Here is an 18,899-nt window from a genome sequence, read left to right on the forward strand (position 1 = left end):
AATTAATACCCATGGACGGAAAATTCATAAAAACGTGGAAAACGGCAAAATATTGCCTAATTCGATGATATTTTGTTTAAATCACATGAAGGAAAAGGAGATGATAAACGTTAAAATATTGCTAAATTCGATGATTTTTCGTACGAAGCAAAATGCAAGAAAACTTGCTTAAAATGCAATATTATGCGAAATTCTGAGATTTGAAGGCCAAATCACATATCGTGATACTACATGAAATAGTATCGAAATATTGGTAAAAATGAATATATTTACGTAATATCTAACTACATGAAAAACGTGAAAAAAGTCACTATATAACCATATTTGAGGATTTTACCTTCAAATCATAGAGCGAGGTTTCGTATTATTTAGTTCCAAGAAAAGACATATGACAATGTTGTTTCCAATACAAATGATAAAAAACAATGTGTTTTCATTAGAATTAACTATAATGTTCTTGATTTTCCGTTTATATTAACGAGGGAAGATGTACACGTAAAACCGCTCTAATCCGGCTGAAACGTCGATATATGCAATAAAAACCGAACTTCTCCCCTTTTCAATATCTTACTCAGTATTTTAACGAGAAACAAATAGATGATTGAAAATGAAGTATTTAAGGTTATTATCTAATCAATTATGTGTTTGCATCATTTTTATCGTATATATATGAATTAAAACCCATGGACTGAAAATTCACAAAAACGTGGAAAACGGCAAAATATTGTCTAATTCGATGATATTTTGTTTAAATCACATGAAGGAAAAGGAGATGATAAACGTCAAAATATTGCTATATTCGATGATTTTTCGTACGAAACAAAATGCAAGAAAATTGCTTAAAATGCAATATTATGCGAAATTCTGAGATTTGAAGGCCAAATCACATATCGTGATACTACATGAAATAGTATCGAAATATTTGTAAAAATGAATATATTTACGTAATATCAAACTACATGAAAAACGTGAAAAAAGTCACTATATAACCATATTTGAGGATTTTAACTTCAAATCATAGAGCGAGGTTTCGTATTATTTAGATCCAAGAAAAGACATATGACAATGTTGTTTCCAATACAAATGATAAAAAACAATGTGTTTTCATTAGAATTAACTATAATGTTCTTGATGTTCCGTTTATATTAACGATGGAAGATGTACACGTAAAACCGCTCTAATCCGGCTGAAACGTCGATATATGCAATAAAAACCGAACTTCTCCCCTTTTCAATATCTTACTCAGTATTTTAACGAGAAACAAATAGATGATTGAAAATGAATTATTCAAGGTTATTATCTAATCAATTATGTGTTTGCATCATTTGTATCGTATATATATATGAATTAATACACATGGACGGAAAATTCACAAAAACGTGGAAAACGGCAAAATATTGCCTAATTCGATGATATTTTGTTTAAATCACATGAAGGAAAAGGAGATGATAAACGTTAAAATATTGCTAAATTCGATGATTTTTCTTACGAAGCAAAATGCAAGAAAACTTGCTTAAAATGCAATATTATGCGAAATTCTGAGATTTGAAGGCCAAATCACATATCGTGATACTACATGAAATAGTATCGAAATATTGGTAAAAATGAATATATTTACGTAATATCAAACTACATGAAAAACGTGAAAAAAGTCACTATATAACCATATTTGAGGATTTTAACTTCAAATCATAGAGCGAGGTTTCGTATTATTTAGTTCCAAGAAAAGACATATGACAATGTTGTTTCCAATACAAATGATAAAAAACAATGTGTTTTCATTAGAATTAACTATAATGTTCTTGATTTTCCGTTTATATTAACGTTGGAAGATGTACACGTAAAACCGCTTTAATCCGGCTGAAACGTCGATATATGCAATAAAAACCGAACTTCTCCCCTTTTCAATATCTTACTCAGTATTTTAACGAGAAACAAATAGATGATTGAAAATGAAGTATTCAAGGTTATTATCTAATCAATTATGTGTTTGCATCATTTTTATCGTATATATATATGAATTAATACCCATGGACGGAAAATTCATAAAAACGTGGAAAACGGCAAAATATTGCCTAATTCGATGATATTTTGTTTAAATCACATGAAGGAAAAGGAGATGATAAACGTTAAAATATTGCTAAATTCGATGATTTTTCGTACGAAGCAAAATGCAAGAAAACTTGCTTAAAATGCAATATTATGCGAAATTCTGAGATTTGAAGGCCAAATCACATATCGTGATACTACATGAAATAGTATCGAAATATTGGTAAAAATGAATATATTTACGTAATATCTAACTACATGAAAAACGTGAAAAAAGTCACTATATAACCATATTTGAGGATTTTACCTTCAAATCATAGAGCGAGGTTTCGTATTATTTAGTTCCAAGAAAAGACATATGACAATGTTGTTTCCAATACAAATGATAAAAAACAATGTGTTTTCATTAGAATTAACTATAATGTTCTTGATTTTCCGTTTATATTAACGAGGGAAGATGTACACGTAAAACCGCTCTAATCCGGCTGAAACGTCGATATATGCAATAAAAACCGAACTTCTCCCCTTTTCAATATCTTACTCAGTATTTTAACGAGAAACGAATAGATGATTGAAAATGAAGTATTTAAGGTTATTATCTAATCAATTATGTGTTTGCATCATTTTTATCGTATATATATGAATTAAAACCCATGGACTGAAAATTCACAAAAACGTGGAAAACGGCAAAATATTGTCTAATTCGATGATATTTTGTTTAAATCACATGAAGGAAAAGGAGATGATAAACGTCAAAATATTGCTATATTCGATGATTTTTCGTACGAAACATAATGCAAGAAAATTGCTTAAAATGCAATATTTTGCGAAATTCTGAGATTTGAAGGCCAAATCACATATCGTGATACTACATGAAATAGTATCGAAATATTGGTAAAAATGAATATATTTACGTAATATCAAACTACATGAAAAACGTGAAAAAAGTCACTATATAACCATATTTGAGGATTTTAACTTCAAATCATAGAGCGAGGTTTCGTATTATTTAGTTCCAAGAAAAGACATATGACAATGTTGTTTCCAATACAAATGATAAAAAACAATGTGTTTTCATTAGAATTAACTATAATGTTCTTGATTTTCCGTTTATATTAACGTTGGAAGATGTACACGTAAAACCGCTTTAATCCGGCTGAAACGTCGATATATGCAATAAAAACCGAACTTCTCCCCTTTTCAATATCTTACTCAGTATTTTAACGAGAAACAAATAGATGATTGAAAATGAAGTATTCAAGGTTATTATCTAATCAATTATGTGTTTGCATCATTTTTATCGTATATATATATGAATTAATACCCATGGACGGAAAATTCATAAAAACGTGGAAAACGGCAAAATATTGCCTAATTCGATGATATTTTGTTTAAATCACATGAAGGAAAAGGAGATGATAAACGTTAAAATATTGCTAAATTCGATGATTTTTCGTACGAAGCAAAATGCAAGAAAACTTGCTTAAAATGCAATATTATGCGAAATTCTGAGATTTGAAGGCCAAATCACATATCGTGATACTACATGAAATAGTATCGAAATATTGGTAAAAATGAATATATTTACGTAATATCTAACTACATGAAAAACGTGAAAAAAGTCACTATATAACCATATTTGAGGATTTTACCTTCAAATCATAGAGCGAGGTTTCGTATTATTTAGTTCCAAGAAAAGACATATGACAATGTTGTTTCCAATACAAATGATAAAAAACAATGTGTTTTCATTAGAATTAACTATAATGTTCTTGATTTTCCGTTTATATTAACGAGGGAAGATGTACACGTAAAACCGCTCTAATCCGGCTGAAACGTCGATATATGCAATAAAAACCGAACTTCTCCCCTTTTCAATATCTTACTCAGTATTTTAACGAGAAACGAATAGATGATTGAAAATGAAGTATTTAAGGTTATTATCTAATCAATTATGTGTTTGCATCATTTTTATCGTATATATATGAATTAAAACCCATGGACTGAAAATTCACAAAAACGTGGAAAACGGCAAAATATTGTCTAATTCGATGATATTTTGTTTAAATCACATGAAGGAAAAGGAGATGATAAACGTCAAAATATTGCTATATTCGATGATTTTTCGTACGAAACATAATGCAAGAAAATTGCTTAAAATGCAATATTTTGCGAAATTCTGAGATTTGAAGGCCAAATCACATATCGTGATACTACATGAAATAGTATCGAAATATTGGTAAAAATGAATATATTTACGTAATATCAAACTACATGAAAAACGTGAAAAAAGTCACTATATAACCATATTTGAGGATTTTAACTTCAAATCATAGAGCGAGGTTTCGTATTATTTAGTTCCAAGAAAAGACATATGACAATGTTGTTTCCAATACAAATGATAAAAAACAATGTGTTTTCATTAGAATTAACTATAATGTTCTTGATTTTCCGTTTATATTAACGAGGGAAGATGTACACGTAAAACCGCTCTAATTCGGCTGAAACGTCGATATATGCAATAAAAACCGAACTTCTCCCCTTTTCAATATCTTACTCAGTATTTTAACGAGAAACAAATAGATGATTGAAAATGAAGTATTTAAGGTTATTATCTAATCAATTATGTGTTTGCATCATTTTTATCGTATATATATGAATTAAAACCCATGGACTGAAAATTCACAAAAACGTGGAAAACGGCAAAATATTGTCTAATTCGATGATATTTTGTTTAAATCACATGAAGGAAAAGGAGATGATAAACGTCAAAATATTGCTATATTCGATGATTTTTCGTACGAAACAAAATGCAAGAAAATTGCTTAAAATGCAATATTATGCGAAATTCTGAGATTTGAAGGCCAAATCACATATCGTGATACTAAATGAAATAGTATCGAAATATTTGTAAAAATGAATATATTTACGTAATATCAAACTACATGAAAAACGTGAAAAAAGTCACTATATAACCATATTTGAGGATTTTAACTTCAAATCATAGAGCGAGGTTTCGTATTATTTAGATCCAAGAAAAGACATATGACAATGTTGTTTCCAATACAAATGATAAAAAACAATGTGTTTTCATTAGAATTAACTATAATGTTCTTGATTTTCCGTTTATATTAACGATGGAAGATGTACACGTAAAACCGCTCTAATCCGGCTGAAACGTCGATATATGCAATAAAAACCGAACTTCTCCTCTTTTCAATATCTTACTCAGTATTTTAACGAGAAACAAATAGATGATTAAAAATGAAGCATTTAAGGTTATTATCTAATCAATTATGTGTTTGCATCATTTTTATCGTATATATATAAGAATTAATACCCATGGACGGAAAATTCACAAAAACGTGGAAAACGGCAAAATATTGCCTAATTCGATGATATTTTGTTTAAATCACATGAAGGAAAAGGAGATGATAAACGTTCAAATTTTGCTAAATTCGATGATTTTTTGTACGAAGCAAAATGCAAGAAAACTTGCTTAAAATGCAATATTATGCGAAATTCTGAGATTCGAAGGCCAAATCACGTATCGTGATACTACATGAAATAGTATCGAAATATTGGTAAAAATGAATTTATTTACGTAATATCAAACTACATGAAAAACGTGAAAAAAGTCACTATATAACCCAACCCGTTCTCACACAAGACAGTACATATATGACTAGTGCTTAAAGTCAATATGTGGAATGTGATTTAGTACATATGTGATATATTCCCAGTTAACTTTTTTACCAAGGCTCAAACTCTTCCTCACGTACCAATTTACGTCTCACAGTACTCGTCCATCAACGTAGATAGCTGAATAGTCGTGATTGGTTCAATTATAACGAAAATTGTAGTTTTCAGGTCCCACATGGGTTGTGAAATTCACCTACTATTGTCCATGCTCTTATAATATTACAGATCAGCTACATCCTATTGAAGGCTCGTAGTTTTGTTTTGAGAAATATTAGTTGTTCTTAGTAAATTATAATAAGCACAATAAATTATTACATAGAATAAGTGCTTCACCAATCAATATTATATACCATAGTTTGTGCTTTAGAAATCTTTAAAGAATGTTTTGTAGGAACGCTAACAGAAAACGATGTTATGTTGGAATGTATATAGGGCAAACTACTGCAAACAGGATGGTATGGTGTGGATTATTGGAAACTATAGGATTAGTATAGGGTCCACTACCACCTGTTAGGTGGGTAAGGGGTCCAATAACACCCGCAGGATGAGTATGGGGGTCACATCCACCCACAGGAATGGTATGGGGATCACTTCCACCCACAGGAAGGGTATGGGATCCAATACCATCCACTGGATGTGTATTGCGTCCACTACCACCGACAGGATGGGTATGGGCTCACAACCACCCACAGGATAGGTATGGGGTCCAATACCACCCACAGGATGAGTATGGGGTCCACTATAACCCACAGGATGGGTATGGGGCTCCAACCACCCACAGAATAAGTATGGGGTACAATAACACCCACTGGATATGTATGGCATCCATTGCCCCCACAGGATGACTATAGGGTACAGTATCGCCCACAGGATTAGTATATAGGGTTCACTGCCGCCCACAGAGTCGGTATGGGGTCCACCGCCACCCACAGGGTCGGTATGGGGTCCACTACCGCCCACAGGGTCGCTATGAAGTCAACTACCGTCCACAGGGTCGGTAGGGGTCCACTACCGCCCACAGGGTCGGCAGGGGGTCCACTGCCACCCACTGGGTCGGTAGGGGGTCCACTGCCGCCCACAGGATCGATAGGGGGTCCACTGCCGCCCACAGGGTCGATATGGGGGGGGGGGGTCCACTACCGCCCACAGGATCGATAGGGGGTCCACTGCCGCCCACAGGGTCGGTAGGGGGTCCACTGCCGCCCACACGTTCGGTAGGGGTCCACTGCCGCCCACAGGGTCGGTAGGGGGTCCACTGCCGCCCACAGGATCGATAGGGGGTCCACTGCCGCCCACAGGGTCGATAGGGGGTCCCTTACCGCCCACAGGGTCTCTATGAAGTCAACTACCGCCCATAGTGTTTGTATAGTGTCCACTATCGCCCATAGTGTTATTATGGGGTCCACTACCCCTCATAGGGTCGGTATGGGGGTCCATTACTACCCACAGGGTGTGTCTGGGGTCTATTTTGGCAATACTGCTTTTCCAATCTCATTTGTTGTTCAATGTAAAATATTTGTTGCTCGACTTGCAACAATTTATATATATATATATATATATATATATATATATATATATATATATATATATATATATATATATATATATATATATATATATATATATATATATAGTATAGTGCCTTTGCAATAATGTACCAATGTGTGTATTTTCATAACTCGTTTTAAATTGTTGAAAAATAAATAACTACATTGTGAATGCAAGTCAATGTTTACATGCTAAATCAGAGTTGCCAGATTCCGCTTAAAATAGCAAATTGTGCTTATTTTCAAAGCTTGAGAATTTAGCTTTAAAGTAGTTAAAAAACTACGAATTTCGCAATTTGCTATGTACTTTAGTGTACTATTTTAAAATAAGATTGGTTTTTAAGCTGCAAGTCATATGAATCTCAAAAAAAGTATATTATTAACAATCTTATCTCCATAGTTCACTAGTTTCTGTAAATCAGATCTGGTAACTGTAGGCCAAGTACTGGAAGACTCAAGACACAATGTGTTGAAGCTATTCTCTTTGAAGAAGTCATCTCGACAGGATCTTCCAGCTCCAGCTATAAAACTTCACCAAACATGGATCTACCTAGTACATCAAATGGTAAGGAATTACTAAACTGTACAAAGTTTTATGCTAGAACATTTGTTACAGAATTGTCCCTGTCAGGGACAATTCAGTCCCTATTCTATGTGTACTCCATCACATAGTGACGGAGTATGTGGGAATAATTTTGTTGACACTGTCCATTTTGTCAATTCTACAACAGCAGATAATATGAATTCCCAGAGATATTTGTAACTTGAGATACTTGGTTTGGTTTGGTTAAGTTAGGTTAGGTTAGCCTAACCCAGTAAATCCTCCCCGGCTAGAATATAAACCCCGGACAAAGTGCTCGTGAAATGCCAGGCATTTGCAAATATGAGGATGTGGTTGATTAGATTATATTCTTTTCTATATCATAGATGTTCAATATATGAAAAATATTTTAGACTTAAAAATGGACCCCTGAGGTACTCAACTTAACACATTTCTTCATATTCATTCCCATTTAGTATGACCTTTTGCTCTCTTTGTTTTAACTATTGTTTTGTGCACTTTACAATTTTTTTCATGAACCTGTAATTTCCTTGCTAGTCTTCCATGTGGTACCTTATTAAAGTCTTTAGCATAATCCATGTATACTACATCCACCGGAAACCCTTTATCTGAGTACCATGTTACCATGTCCCAAAAGTGAGGAGGTTTATAAGGTAGCATCTGTTTTTAAGAAGACCATGGTGTGTCGATTGAATAAGATTGTTCACTGAAAGATGGTAAATGATTCCCTCCCTTAGGATTTTCGCCATGAGCTTGCAGATGTGTTATACCTAGCTGATTGGACATTAGTTTTGTGCTTACCGACAGGGTCGGTATGGGGTCCACTACCGCCCACAGGGTCGCTATGAAGTCAACTACCGTCCACAGGGTCGGTAGGGGTCCACTACCGCCCACAGGGTCGGCAGGGGGTCCACTGCCACCCACTGGGTCGGTAGGGGGTCCACTGCCGCCCACAGGATCGATAGGGGGTCCACTGCCGCCCACAGGGTCGATATGGGGGGGGGGGGGTCCACTACCGCCCACAGGATCGATAGGGGGTCCACTGCCGCCCACAGGGTCGGTAGGGGGTCCACTGCCGCCCACACGTTCGGTAGGGGTCCACTGCCGCCCACAGGGTCGGTAGGGGGTCCACTGCCGCCCACAGGATCGATAGGGGGTCCACTGCCGCCCACAGGGTCGATAGGGGGTCCCTTACCGCCCACAGGGTCTCTATGAAGTCAACTACCGCCCATAGTGTTTGTATAGTGTCCACTATCGCCCATAGTGTTATTATGGGGTCCACTACCCCTCATAGGGTCGGTATGGGGGTCCATTACTACCCACAGGGTGTGTCTGGGGTCTATTTTGGCAATACTGCTTTTCCAATCTCATTTGTTGTTCAATGTAAAATATTTGTTGCTCGACTTGCAACAATTTTTATATATATATATATATATATATATATATATATATATATATATATATATATATATATATATATATATATATATATATATATATATATATATATATATAGTATAGTGCCTTTGCAATAATGTACCAATGTGTGTATTTTCATAACTCGTTTTAAATTGTTGAAAAATAAATAACTACATTGTGAATGCAAGTCAATGTTTACATGCTAAATCAGAGTTGCCAGATTCCGCTTAAAATAGCAAATTGTGCTTATTTTCAAAGCTTGAGAATTTAGCTTTAAAGTAGTTAAAAAACTACGAATTTCGCAATTTGCTATGTACTTTAGTGTACTATTTTAAAATAAGATTGGTTTTTAAGCTGCAAGTCATATGAATCTCAAAAAAAGTATATTATTAACAATCTTATCTCCATAGTTCACTAGTTTCTGTAAATCAGATCTGGTAACTGTAGGCCAAGTACTGGAAGACTCAAGACACAATGTGTTGAAGCTATTCTCTTTGAAGAAGTCATCTCGACAGGATCTTCCAGCTCCAGCTATAAAACTTCACCAAACATGGATCTACCTAGTACATCAAATGGTAAGGAATTACTAAACTGTACAAAGTTTTATGCTAGAACATTTGTTACAGAATTGTCCCTGTCAGGGACAATTCAGTCCCTATTCTATGTGTACTCCATCACATAGTGACGGAGTATGTGGGAATAATTTTGTTGACACTGTCCATTTTGTCAATTCTACAACAGCAGATAATATGAATTCCCAGAGATATTTGTAACTTGAGATACTTGGTTTGGTTTGGTTAAGTTAGGTTAGGTTAGCCTAACCCAGTAAATCCTCCCCGGCTAGAATATAAACCCCGGACAAAGTGCTCGTGAAATGCCAGGCATTTGCAAATATGAGGATGTGGTTGATTAGATTATATTCTTTTCTATATCATAGATGTTCAATATATGAAAAATATTTTAGACTTAAAAATGGACCCCTGAGGTACTCAACTTAACACATTTCTTCATATTCATTCCCATTTAGTATGACCTTTTGCTCTCTTTGTTTTAACTATTGTTTTGTGCACTTTACAATTTTTTTCATGAACCTGTAATTTCCTTGCTAGTCTTCCATGTGGTACCTTATTAAAGTCTTTAGCATAATCCATGTATACTACATCCACCGGAAACCCTTTATCTGAGTACCATGTTACCATGTCCCAAAAGTGAGGAGGTTTATAAGGTAGCATCTGTTTTTAAGAAGACCATGGTGTGTCGATTGAATAAGATTGTTCACTGAAAGATGGTAAATGATTCCCTCCCTTAGGATTTTCGCCATGAGCTTGCAGATGTGTTATACCTAGCTGATTGGACATTAGTTTTGTGCTTAACTCTTTCTGCTTTTTTTTTAAATACTGTAAGGGTGAAATTTTCATATTTCAAATCTCGGGGTACTATCCCTTGGTTCAGATATTTTGTGGAAAGTATTTTCAGCAGTATTCATAGTTCTTCTGTCAGTTTATTTTCCTTTATAATTAAGGTTTGTTTTCTTTTGTACCATAGAAAGTACCACAGAAAGGTGTTATAATGTTGTGTTAGCTTTTCTGTACAATTTTTCTTTTTTGTTTGTATAAAAGGCTATGCAATGAATTCAAATATTTACGCTACCAATCAATTTTTCAGATAGATCATCGGATTTTGACAGTATGCTGTACATACCAGATGTTCCAAAAATAACTACAGACAACAATAATGGTACTGTGTTTACTATTTTTATACTTTATATATAGGAAGACAAGTTCAATCAATGAGCATTTTAATATATCATCAAAATTTTCATACATTTCTTTCACTTTGTTACACTTGTAAAAACTTATTCTTAGCTATATTTATATAAATGTTAATACCACTGTTAAATGAACATATTGATTTGTGTCCTTATTAGTTATAGCTTATTTATGTTGACCCAGCACCTTACTAAAGGGATTACCTTAACTTGTGTCACTATCTCTCTAGGGGGCTCCAGGTAGGCAGTATAGGTAATGCCACTAACATGCATATCATTATGGGAAAGTCCATAATTTAACACATAATTATAAGTAGGAAATTTGTAGCAAATTTTAAGATTATTAATAGGTACATTGTAGCATAATTTTGCATAAGCATAATTTTCTTGTTTTGTTCTTGTACTTTTCCTTCGAACAGTATTATTTTCTCTTCAGAATTTCACCGGAGAATAGCAGTGATGACTAGAGAACATCTTGAACGTGAGTACCAGAAAGCACGTGCTGCAATGATACAAAGAAATGAGTACTTGAAGAGACTCTTAAACGTGGAGGAACCAAACTCAATAAAGGTGACAAACAAGAAACAGAAAAAAGATAACATACAGGATGTATCACACATTAATTCAAAACAAAGACCAGCTGCACCCCAATCTGATGGTAATCTTCTATTATTTTCTTAACAATATTTCTACAGCTGTTATTTGTGTACTTTCCAATAATATTTGTTGCCTATTTTTAAGTGTATGCTAGACAATTATGGAGATTAAATTACTATAACACTGAACAACTTGGTAGCATAAAGTTAGTTATAGTAATATCTTGAGATTTGTCTGAAAATATTAATACTTGTATACAATTTGCAATTATGTACCATGCTTAAATCTTCAAATGTGCCACCCAGACATTCTGCCTGCTATACTTTCACCACCACACATTCAAAATGCGGGCTATTCTACTAGTGGCAGAACGTACACTCAAAGTTATTTGGCAGCTGGTGAAGAAACTTTGGAATCATTTGATGTTGGTATGTCCCAACATCATTTGTTGGTATTTAAATGAGGGTTTATTTAATGGACACACGTCATAAATATTATGTACCAAAATTGTGCTTAATGCCTATGAAATTTTGTTTAACATATTATACTAATCATTCCTTTCACTTACAAATTTTTCTTACTAATTTGTAATCCCATATTTCAAAGTACTTGCTGCAGAACTTGAACAAATTAAAGATTCTCAGCCAAGTGTTTCTGACTGGCAAAAAAGAAGAAAAAATGCAGAGATTAATTGGGGAGAAAGCAGGGCAATGCTGTTCGATTGGACATTGTCTGAGTTGGGTGTTCAAGATAAAGGTAAATTAAATATTGCTGTGTTCATTAAGGTTATACTGTATAATAAGCATCATATGCATGTTAATGACACTCTATTAATACATTTAGACTTCAGATTGTTTAAAATGTTAGGTATACAGTATTTAAAATTAGTATAAATAATTACCCCTTTTTTCATCAGGTAAAGTTTGTGTACAATGTACAAATTGTGAGGCAAGCATCAAATGTGAAGACTGTTTTGCATTTTTGTGTCACATTTGTGACCAAATGCAACATTTTCTCATGCCTTTCCACCACAGATTATATTGGAAAAATGGCTTTTATGAGCCATTAGACCCGACACAAACTGTGTGCCCTGAAGGAAATATCTTTCACTGGAGTAAGTATACGATACCTGTATAAAATCCGTACTTTGTTCCGAGATTACTTCTACTTCCCAATCCCAGTCTAGAGCTACGATTATCTTGGTATAACAAAATAAAATGAATAAATGTTTCATTTCAGTCATTACAACATTTGGAGAAGTCTTAAAGTTTAAACCTGACACTTGGTTTTATAGATTGATTTAATCGTCTGATTGTTTCTTTTCTGTGAATTTCTCAGTCATTATCTGGAGAATAATGTCAATATTTTGTACAATCAAGAAACAATGAAATATTCAGTCTGAAATTCTTTTCCATAAAACTCATTTTGTCAAACTGTCTTCCTTTTCTTTGTTACCAGAACCTGTTGTACCAGCCCAACCACCAAATTCTTGCCCCAACTGCACAGATTGCAAGTTTAAAATTTCAAGCTCCAGCAATCTCTGCATCTTCATCACTATAATGGGTAAATAAACTTTAAAATTTACCCTTTTATTTCCATTACCGGATATTCCTGAATCACAATACATTTTGAAATTTTTGTTGCTATAAATGTTAATTTTTACATCACTATTTTAGCAAGTCGCCACACCACTCAATGCACTGTATTTTAAACTACAGGAAGGTATGACCTCTATACTCCAATCTATACATGCCACTGTGGATATGAGCATCAACAACTAGGCAAGACCATGCACAAGTCTGGTTTCTATTCATCATTAGGAAAGAGCAGCACATTCTACAGCACCAGTCTGCTTGAATCATGGCACCATATAAAAAGAAATTGTCCTGGAACATCATTTCGGGCATTAGTCACTGCACTGGAATCCTTTGGTGCTTCTCGTGGGCGTGTATGTTTTGATACCGTTATTCTTAATATTTTCAGTTTTATATTTCAATACAAAAATTATCAAAATTTTGTAGTAATGTATATTCATTTATTAATAATTAGTTTTTAATTTTGTTCAAACACAAAATGGAATGTTTTTTTTGTTTATTTATCTTATGTCATAATATGCATTTTAAATGTCACCATCTAAAAAATTCTATTCCTAGATTGGACCCATTAATTATATAACTTCGAAGAGAGTGTTCTTCGAATGGCGATTCCAGCAATATGAGCTGAGAAAAATTAGAGGAGAAGCTGACAATGAGTGTCCTGCTTGTGATAAAACCCCTTTAGCAGTACATATTGATGGCAACAAGAAGCTGTATCGTTACAACAAAGTTGGGAGGTAATAAAATGTGCTTTACAGATACTTAATGTATAGTATTCTTTTGTTCTCTACACACACTATATTATAATGAATTATATTGTCTTCAAATTAATGTTCTTATAAATAAAGTATGCACATATAAATATACATTGTCATATGACATATTTTTTAACTGAGTATGTCTTTATAGTTTGCCTTTCAATTGCATCCATATCATCATTTTATTTATCTAACACCATGTAAATTTTTGTTTTATGTAAAATTTAGCAGTGCATCAGAATTCTTCATATAAAACATTTTTTGATACCCCATTACCCATTGTTTAATATTATAGTGGTTACAGACAATAAATAATTATTTCTGAATTATCATTGCAGAGGTATCAGAAACCCCTATTATTCTGATAGTATCTTCAGCAAAGATGAAGATGTTCAAGCTCATGTTGGCACTATTCAGAGCTTGAAAACTAAGGTGAGTTTTATTATATATTGAGAAACCTTCAATTTTACCTAATAACTGTTTGGCGACTATAACATATGGTGGCCATTTTTGTATTTTTTCATTATAGTTTATATATATTGAATAAGGAAATATAACCCATAGAAATTCTTATGTGCAACAACAATGCCTATCGCGCAAAATAATCTCTACCTTCTACCCGTCCTACATAATTATAATCATGCTCACCAACTGGGTATTTAGTTACTATAAATATTTTTGTTTAACAGAGTAAGCACACGTGTGGAGTGTCTACATGGAAAGCTGCTCAAAATAAGCCTCTTTCATTCCAAAGTTTGGATGAAACAGGAATCAGCATGGCCTCCTGTCGACATGGTATTATCCTCCACACCTTGAATATGTATCAAGGAGAGCTGTACAGTTATGCCCACTATTTGCAAATTATGTATTTCAAATACGTAAAGTTTATTTGTCAAGACATAATTTGCAAATATTGGCCATGGGCCTTAACTGTGGCTCAGAAACAATCACATTTTCACATTGGTCAAGCAAAGCCATTTTTAGGAGTCCTACATGCAAAAGGACATGCTTGGTATTGTCAGGTAAATAAAAATATAACATTACATTTATGTATACTAATTAAATTTAATGTAATGTATACATTACATTAAATATAATAAGTACAGTTTGTGTAAAAAAATTTAAGATTTCTGATTGTTTAAGATTAATGATATACGTATCATTTAATATAGTAGGAGGCTTTTAATTTTTGTACAATAATTTGAATTTTTTTTACTGTATACTTTTATGTTAAAGGTATTATATGGAGGGCGGTGGCAAGAAGGAAGTGGCATGACTTTAGGGGAAGAGGCAGAGCAAGTGTTTGCATACCTCTCACGATACAACTCTACAACTAAAAACATGCTGAAAGCTGGTATTTGTTTATATGGTTCATCTGATCAAGTTTTTTATTATTTTACCTGCCCTGTAATCAGTATAATGCGATTTGTATTCAGTATTCAATAAGTATCAACTCCCTCAAATAATCAATAAAAGAATGAAAACATATTGGTCAAACTTGAGTTGGTCTTGGTGAGTAAAGGTATGTTATGAAACTGTTATTAATCTATGCTCTTCAAGATGTTCATTGCTATAAATATTTTTCTCAGAAAGAACAGAAGAACTCACAGAGGGTGCAGTCTTTTGGAACCATCGAAAAATTGATGGACTGGCTCGTGCATTAGTTACTCGACTCAGAAAGGTACTAAAAATAATATATATTTATTTTATTTATTTGTATTTATTTTGAAACTTATTATAATGCATTTATATGTGAAAGGTATTATAATGCATTTATAGGTTAGTTATGTGTTCAGATCATGTACTACATATATTTTCCATTATAAATTAGCGACCATTTCCTTGAATTAACTGCTTGAACTTTTTCAATATATCAATAAGGTTAATTTGTATAAAGTATATAGTATTTAATTAACCTAAATGTATGATTCCGAGATATATCAAATGTGTTCACAGAGAAATCACAGTATCGTGATATATCACGGGAACTGTGATGAGGGTTTGAACCCCATGCACTGAGTGCTCTCAGATGCATGCTCTAGTTCACTACGCCACAACATGGTCAGATGAATTGCAACTTGGAGTACTACTGCACCCACAAGGATCCCAAGGCTTCCACTGAAGCCAAACCAGGTTTCACACAATTCCCCCATGAACTCGGTCTCTGTCATTCAGTAGTTCTGCCTTTGATGCCCCCATTTCAATGTCTTTCTCCATGTATTGATATATCACAATAATATGAATTCTATGTGTATTGAAAGGGCCATCAGAGGTAAAACTACTGGAGGACACAGACCAAGTACATGGGAAACTGCATGCACAACCGCCCATGGAATGGGTATGGGGGTGCATAATTAACAAAAATTGAATTGTGGGTTCATTAGTACCCTAGGTTGCAATTCTTTTGACCATGTTGTGGCGCATTCAACTACAGCAAGCATCTGGGAATGCCAAGCCCATAGGTTCGAACCACTCATCATGGTTAATGTGATTTGTTCATTAAATTTATTATATTTTCAAATAGGCCAGAGAGACGGAAATAACAGTTTCAAATGAGATCGACAAACTTGATGTTCAAAAGTCATTGATTCAAGAATGGCGATCTGACCTACAAATGATTTGTAATGAGTTAGAGTTAAACACTGGAACAACCTCGAAGAACATAAAATATTCTATCGAGGCAGTTGCAGACTCTATCAGGCATCGCAAAAATCTGATTGCCACTGATGCAGGTAGGCTTACTATTTCTTTGTTAACTCTGAAGCAATTTCTATTTAGCTCTTGTCTATAATTTCTATGTAGGTAAATGATGAGGAAATTTTTTTAACAACTTTAAAACTTTCAGCCAAAAAACTTTATTTGCAGCATCCAGTAAAATGCGCTCTTCCCTCCGGCACAGAAATGAGTGTGATAGGAAAAAGCTTCAAGGCTTCATAAAAATCTACAATAGTGAAAACTCTGAAATTCTCAGTGAAAAGGATGCAATAGAAGGTATCCTGCCATGGCACAATTTATTGCCTCATCATAGCCAAAATGGTATGTAACTACATCTCATTTTATCAGGGGTTACAATTCGGCCTTATCAAGATAACTAACATTTAGCATGCATAATGGATAAGCTTTACTTATTTTTGAAGTAAAATATCATCACTACTGTTTGTAAAATAGGTGCAGTATCATAATCCGTAGGTTTTTATCAGGTTGATACTGCACAATAAACTATGTATAGTATGTATAATGCAAGTACCTAAACTGTAATTACATTAAATTGAGTTGTAGTTTACTTGCAGTAAATATAAATTTCCTCTTTTATTAGTGTCCCTTGCTCAAAAAAAGAAGGCAGTAGAAGATGTGGAGCTTCAGAAGAGATCCAGAGAAGAGCAACAACACACTGTTCAAGAAATGCTGCATTATCTCGCATATTACAAGAATAAGAGAGAGATTTTAACCGAACATACTGAAGAGTTGTTATGTGGAATTTTTCCTTCATATCTAAGCAAGGTAAGCTAACAGCCTAAATGTGTGTTGCAATTCAGTTCTTCATAAACATTTATCCAGCAGAATTTTATACTTGTCTTGCTATTTACAACTTTGACAGGTAGACAATTCCATGGTTTTCATATACTGTACTGGTGTGTTTTACATATATTTGAACTTTTACCGAAAACTTTATTTATTTATTCTAATTTCTTTAGTATTTTCAGGGAAATTTGTAAATGTCTTAAACCCCATTAAATAGTCTATATATTACAGGATCCTAACAAGTACACTATTGAAGAGAAGCACCTATCAACCAAAAATAAGAGTGGAATCTTGGCTCTTTTGAAGCAAGGGCAAAAGATGTGTTCTGACAAGCTGAGTGATGCAAAGCGTTTATTTGGATACCAGGAAGAGGATGTTGATGTTTCCGAGCCCTACCTGGAGCTTTGTGACAGTGAAGATGATGATGATGAAGATGAAGATTTACTACTAAACTCATGATACAAAAGTTAAGTATAATAAATTTTACCTGATTTCTCTTGCTAATTTCTCTTACTTAATTTCTCTAATTTCTAATTATCCTAGCCCTAAGATTACTACTGGCCTCCATTGCCTTGCCTGCACTTTGTTTCCCCCTTAACCATATCACTCATTCTTACAGGTGTGAGACAGAGAGGTACAAGATCATCCAAGAGGAACAACACCTGAAGCACCCAACATTTGGGTGTTTTAATTAATAAAAACGCCCTTCATGGCTTCACTCATCCTGGCTGGTTTAATTAAAAAAACCTAACCTAAACCTAATATATATACCTCTAGAGTCAAGGGAGTTAAGTTTTAGGCTGCACAATGAAACTGCTATTGACAATTTTATAACTGCTGCTGATAATGTCTGTCCTGTGACTTTTTTGTAAGCATAACCAAAAGGCTTAACAATCCCTTGCTTACAAAGGGAATACTTAAACCCATTAATAAAAAACATGACCTTGAGAAGAAGTATAGGTTAGGAATTGTCTCCAAAGAATTCTCATGCTCTTCAACAGGTCACTTGAACTCCAAACCTTTCCAGTTATCCTAAAAAAAGCGAGTTACCCCTGTACACAAATGTGGTGATCTCACAGATGTTAACAATTACAGACCTATATCAATCCTGCCTAACTTGTCAACATTTTTTGAAAAACTAATCTACAAGCAGTTTTACTCTTATCTAGCCAAACACCATATACTTAGTACTAGGCTGTACAAGAATATAACAACTCTTGTATATATCTCAAAAAAAAAAAAAAAAAAAAAAAAAAAGCACAAGACGAAGCTTGAAAAAGTTTAGTGGTATGCAAATAGGCTAGTCCCAGGACTAAGAGGCATGAGTTACGAGGACAGGCTGCGAGAAATGCAATTGATAGGGTACATAAAGATAAACTG

At 33.9% G+C, this 18,899-nt stretch overlaps 2 protein-coding genes across 2 annotated transcripts; both read left to right on the forward strand.

The window, feature by feature from the left end:
• Positions 1-9,740: 9,740 nt before the first annotated feature.
• On the forward strand, positions 9,741-12,198 carry LOC138355531 (uncharacterized). Its single transcript, XM_069310730.1, has 3 exons — positions 9,741-9,854; positions 10,945-11,016; positions 11,484-12,198. The coding sequence occupies exons 1-3, from the start codon at positions 9,830-9,832 to the stop codon at positions 11,726-11,728; spliced, it is 342 nt and encodes a 113-aa protein (XP_069166831.1). The 5' UTR covers positions 9,741-9,829; the 3' UTR covers positions 11,729-12,198.
• Positions 12,199-12,588: 390 nt separating this feature from the next.
• Positions 12,589-18,242, forward strand: LOC138355433 (uncharacterized). Its single transcript, XM_069310325.1, has 13 exons — positions 12,589-12,758; positions 13,103-13,207; positions 13,363-13,592; positions 13,798-13,976; positions 14,336-14,429; positions 14,687-15,019; positions 15,234-15,351; positions 15,587-15,678; positions 16,522-16,729; positions 16,863-17,033; positions 17,314-17,498; positions 17,751-17,984; positions 18,137-18,242. Exons 1-12 carry the CDS (start codon positions 12,647-12,649, stop codon positions 17,976-17,978), a joined length of 2,055 nt encoding a protein of 684 aa, XP_069166426.1. The 5' UTR covers positions 12,589-12,646; the 3' UTR covers positions 17,979-17,984; positions 18,137-18,242.
• The last annotated feature ends 657 nt before the right edge of the window (positions 18,243-18,899 follow it).

This window comes from Procambarus clarkii, chromosome 67, assembly GCF_040958095.1.
Source record: "Procambarus clarkii isolate CNS0578487 chromosome 67, FALCON_Pclarkii_2.0, whole genome shotgun sequence".
Taxonomy (NCBI): domain Eukaryota; kingdom Metazoa; phylum Arthropoda; class Malacostraca; order Decapoda; family Cambaridae; genus Procambarus; species Procambarus clarkii.

Excerpts from the sequence above, each read along its gene's own strand:
- LOC138355531 (XM_069310730.1), top strand. The coding sequence starts at position 9,830 with ATGGATCTACCTAGTACATCAAATG. Across the intron at positions 9,855-10,944 it reads TCTACCTAGTACATCAAATG|ATAGATCATCGGATTTTGAC; the intron begins GTAAGGAATTAC and ends TCAATTTTTCAG. Across the intron at positions 11,017-11,483 it reads AACTACAGACAACAATAATG|AATTTCACCGGAGAATAGCA; the intron begins GTACTGTGTTTA and ends TTTTCTCTTCAG.
- LOC138355433 (XM_069310325.1), top strand. The coding sequence starts at position 12,647 with ATGCAACATTTTCTCATGCCTTTCCACCACAGATTATATTGGAAAAAT. Across the intron at positions 17,034-17,313 it reads GCCTCATCATAGCCAAAATG|TGTCCCTTGCTCAAAAAAAG; the intron begins GTATGTAACTAC and ends CTCTTTTATTAG. Across the intron at positions 17,499-17,750 it reads TTCCTTCATATCTAAGCAAG|GATCCTAACAAGTACACTAT; the intron begins GTAAGCTAACAG and ends TATATATTACAG.